Genomic DNA, 4,703 nt, shown 5'->3' on the forward strand with positions numbered 1-4,703 from the left:
TTTTAAGGCAATAAAACGATTGCACAAAAATATTTTTTTTCAAATTAAATTATTTAAATTGCAAATGGAATAAGTAATTGCAAAGAAATATAAGATATAGATATAATAAATCAAATGCAATGCCAGTTTTGTGAAACACTTTCAAAATTGTATGCGAATGATATTTGTAGCCTTTCAATGACCCTGTCCTCGTACCCGCACCATGAGCTCCCCAGTTCCTGCACTTTGTGCGTTCCCTGCAATTAAGATTTTAGGGTACACAGCCAACAAGCTCCGACGGAGGAGAATTAAGGAGGCTCATTCGCAGGGCATTTGGGGGGAATTCTGCGGTTGGGCTTTGGACTCTGGGTCTGTGGGCTGGATTCGGCGAAATATTTCCGCTGCCGTCGTCGGTCCTGCATGTTAAGTGCGCTTTATATTAATTTTATAATTCATAATTGCATCATGTTGCTCACATTTCTGCGCCAAAACGCAATGGAATTTAATTAAGTTAACCCTGCAGGTGCCGACGGTCCTTTGTGTGCAGTTTTCGCCGTTTCGCTGTGTTTTTATTTCGAAGGCCTCAGGTACTCGGCTTGAATTCTGATTAGTCACGGGTATATCAAAGAACATACAGTCGTTCTCGATGAACACACACATTGTTCGTTAAATATTGGTGTAGTGCTTTCCAAAGCACAACTTGCAAAGACCATAAATGCGGATTTCGTGATAATTTTATAATATAAAATCAACAAGTACTTATATTTACTATATTTCATCAATCAAAAATGTCATACTCTTTTATGTTTCGGCTTTGTGCCAAAATTTATAAACGAATACAAGGTTTTGTTATAATGGATTCAGTTAATATTGATTTATCCGATTTCAAAATGTCTCTTCGAAAATGCTCATATTTAGGATACTTTTTGCTAAGATCTTAAAAAATTATTATTTTTAATGCCACCATGTTGTAATTTATTTAAAGGCTTAAATTAAAATATTTCTTAAGTTCTTAAGTTTGAAAAAATGTATATGAGCTAGAAAACAGAGTCGATGCTATGTATAATATATCCGCTACCGCTGAGTTTGCAAAATGTTTCATATTCGAATTTCTTTCTGTTTTAATATATTTCAAAAGTAAAAAAATATTGCTGAATTCTGAAGATTTCTAAACTAAATATTGAAATAGTTTTAGAGAATTACCCACATCTATTTTATTTAGATTGACTTGCATTCAAGATTTGTTTTAGTGGTAAAAAAAACGTAGTTATTCCAAATATTCGGTTCTCAATTTCTATATTTTTCGTTTTAGTTTTCATCAATTGTGGTTTATAAAAGCATTGCATTACATTACATTGCATTACATTACATTACATTACATTAATCAAATAGGAACTTTTTTAAATCTTATATTTTTCTCATTAATTAAAATATTTTAGTATAAAATCATGCAACTTAATTGTATTTAATTTTATAATTTAATATTTAATTGAAATACTATATAAAAATTTGAATTTAATAGTCAGATATTTATTTGTACTATTCCGTTTATTTCTGTGTTGCGTAGACAAAATAGAGCTTGATCCTGGCACCTCCTGGATTGATTTTTCGTCGCGATTTTATGTCCAAAATGGAGGCTGCATGTTAGCATAACACACTAACCAAGTGGAAGGGATTCGAAGCAGGCAGGAGAGGTTGAGGTTGGGATGCCCACAGGCATCGCTTTGGCCATCGCATGCTGAGTCAGATGGGAGTGCTCCTCGCGCACTTGGCGAAGTTGGAGACGGAGATCGAGGATGGAGGATGGAGGATGGATGGACGTGGATGCTTGCACTTATTAATGCTTAATAAATGGCATTTCATTTCTTATTATTCCCGGACTCGGGACGAAACGTGTTGGAGGATTTTATTGCACTGCCCTCGCCGACTGTGACTGCGACTGCGAAAGCAGTTGTTGTCGTGGTTAATGCGAGTCGATATATTGGCCATGACTAAGGATGCAGATGCACGAAGGGCCGAGTCCAGTTCCACCAGACGGAGTCAGTCAGTCGCTGTGTGCTAAAGTAATTATTTCATTTGAGCCAACAATGAGGCTGCAACTCTGAGTGCCGGCCAAGATCGCCAAGATGGATGATTGACGAGTGGAAATTAAAGAAGCTGGCGGCTGGCGGTTGCCGGTTGGAGGAACTGTCCGCTCGCAGTTCCAGTACTAAAACCCGCTGCCCGGTGTCCGAGCAGCATCATTTAACGACCCGCGTTTCGTCCGCGTCCGCTTTAAAAGTACTTGGAATGTAAATGAAGCGGGTGCAACTCCGCCACTCCTCTCCACTTCACCATACTTTACTCCACTGCACCTCACCCATCATCCGACCCGTCGTCCAGCTCCATTTGCCCCGTTTCGAGGTCATCGCGGTGGTCGTTGCACCCACGCACTGATTTACCAGACACCGGAATCCTCTCACCCCGATTATATATGCAAATGCCTCATTATACCCCTCTGCTATATGCCTAAAACTTGGCTGATTTCAATTGATTTTTATTCATTTATAACCAGGCACCTACAAGACCTGAGGGTTTCATACAAATGGCGTTCCTAACACTCAAAAGTTTTGCATTTAAGATGGTTTTTATTCATATTTTTATTTATTTTCAATGCTTAAACATTTTAGGTATAATCAAAATACACCACTTTTTTTGAATCGAAAAATGCGAGCAAACTATATTTACAGTTGAAAGTTTTTTAGACAAAAGCCTCCTACTGTCAATGTGAAAATTCGAGTTATATATAATTGAATTGTTTTTTAAAATATGTGCATATTTGAATAGACTTGCTTGCAATTATCTACATTTGCTTAATTTTGTAATAGAGAATTGACTTTCGCCTAATTAAGAGAAATTATTACACATGTAACTTTTAAAAATCTTTAGCACAAATAAATCCCAAATAAAACTTCGGTTAAGCGAAAAAAAATAAAGGCAAAGAACTACATTTTGTTTCCATAACTAATTTTGAAACTGCGCGCCCAAAGCTGATCGGTCTATCGACATGCGCACTGGCGCGCTGGTATTTTCCGGTATTTTTCTGAGCTAAGCCAAAAAGGAGTTCACAATGAACTAACGCCTAATGCCCACGTTCACACTTCAAACCAAAAAAAAAACAAGACGACGCCGATTTTCGTAAAAGGGCAAATTTAAAACATTAAAATAAGAGAAAAATCTAAATAGAATAGGCGAATTGCCAAAGAGCAAACATCACAAATTGCGAATCGGAGAATACCGACTGTTTGGCCCGAAAATGCACCAGACCACTTCCGCACAGGCGACAAATGCGGCTTCTGGCGGGGATGCCTTTCTTCCTTTGCGCGCCTGCAGCACCGCCGGCTGCAAAGTGGCCACCGTGGTGGACAAGACCAAGCGTAAGTGCTCCCAGTTCGTCTCGTCACCGTACATAATGCCCAAGCCCCTGGTGGTCAACGGACACACATCGATTTTCCAAGTGGGAGGCGAAATGGCCAAGATGGGCGATATTCCGGCCCTTTCGCAGGCCACCGGTGGCGATGGTGGTCAGCCCGTTTACCGCATTAAGCCCGGTACCCATGCGCACGTCATCAACTATGTGCTCATCGACGAGGGCTCCGACTCGCTGGAGAAGGCCAGATCCGGTGACCAGGAGGCCATGCGTCTGCTGCTGGAATCGCAGCGCGAGAGTGCCGTGACCAAGCTGCAGAAGCTGATAGCCAACCACCGCGGCCTCCCTGCCTCGTCCATTACAGCCCATTTTTCGCCAGCACTAGCACGTCCTGTGGCCTCTATCTCTACTCCTGGAGCCACTGCCGGGGGCGGGGGCCATGTTACCACCCCCCAAATCCATCCGGACTTCTCCATTGCCAGTGTAGAGGGAGCCGTCCCGTTTCGAGCAGTCCCCACCTCCGTGGTGAATCCTTCAGCTCTAGTTCCTCCCGTCGCTCAACCAGCTGCCAGTGGATTGCCCGCAGACTCTGTGGATCGGCTGCAAGCGGAGCTCCTCGAGCTGCGACGCACGGTGGCCCGGCTGGAGGAGAACAGTCGCCGCTAGCTGACCGAAGGACACTCCAATTCAACCAAAAACGCTTAAGACAACTACGTAGCGCCCTAGAAATAACTAAACTAAGCATCAGCAAAATTGTTACCCCAAATAAATGATGCATTTCGTAATAATCATTGTTAATTATGCTCCTGACTTGCAAATGTATTTGCCAAACCAAATCATTTAACGAGATAGAGAGCTAGTGATGAAATTAACGAAATACAATTCATTAAAAAATTATAAAATTTCGCAATAATTAATATTATTAATAAACATATTAGCTCAAGAAAAGCAGTTTTTTAATTTAATATGCTTGTGCTAATAATTTGTTTCGTCACTGTACATTATTATTGGTTTTATTCAAAAATTGTAAGGTAATTAGCTTTGTTAAATACCATTGAATTAAAAAATGTATATATAATTTATATAAACTAGAACTATGAAAAATATAACCCTTAAAATAGTTTCTAATTGATTTAAATTCATTTTATTTAATTTTAATGTGGTTTAAATTCAAAATACATTTTCGGATTTGAAAATCAGTTTCAAAAATAGTTAAATTATATGAAATTTTGAATTGTAAAATTATTTATATTTAAAATAACTAAAAACCAAGTGCAAAAGTATTGGATTTACTATTCTTTTATTACCAGTGCGC

At 39.4% G+C, this 4,703-nt stretch overlaps 1 protein-coding gene across 1 annotated transcript; it reads left to right on the forward strand.

Moving 5' to 3' along the window:
* The first annotated feature begins 3,114 nt into the window (after positions 1-3,114).
* LOC128263313 (uncharacterized) lies at positions 3,115-4,368 on the forward strand. The gene has a single exon (XM_052998311.1). The coding sequence runs from the start codon at positions 3,275-3,277 to the stop codon at positions 4,052-4,054; it is 780 nt and encodes a 259-aa protein (XP_052854271.1). The 5' UTR covers positions 3,115-3,274; the 3' UTR covers positions 4,055-4,368.
* The last annotated feature ends 335 nt before the right edge of the window (positions 4,369-4,703 follow it).

The sequence above is a fragment of the Drosophila gunungcola genome, unplaced genomic scaffold (genome assembly GCF_025200985.1).
Source record: "Drosophila gunungcola strain Sukarami unplaced genomic scaffold, Dgunungcola_SK_2 000001F, whole genome shotgun sequence".
Taxonomy (NCBI): domain Eukaryota; kingdom Metazoa; phylum Arthropoda; class Insecta; order Diptera; family Drosophilidae; genus Drosophila; species Drosophila gunungcola.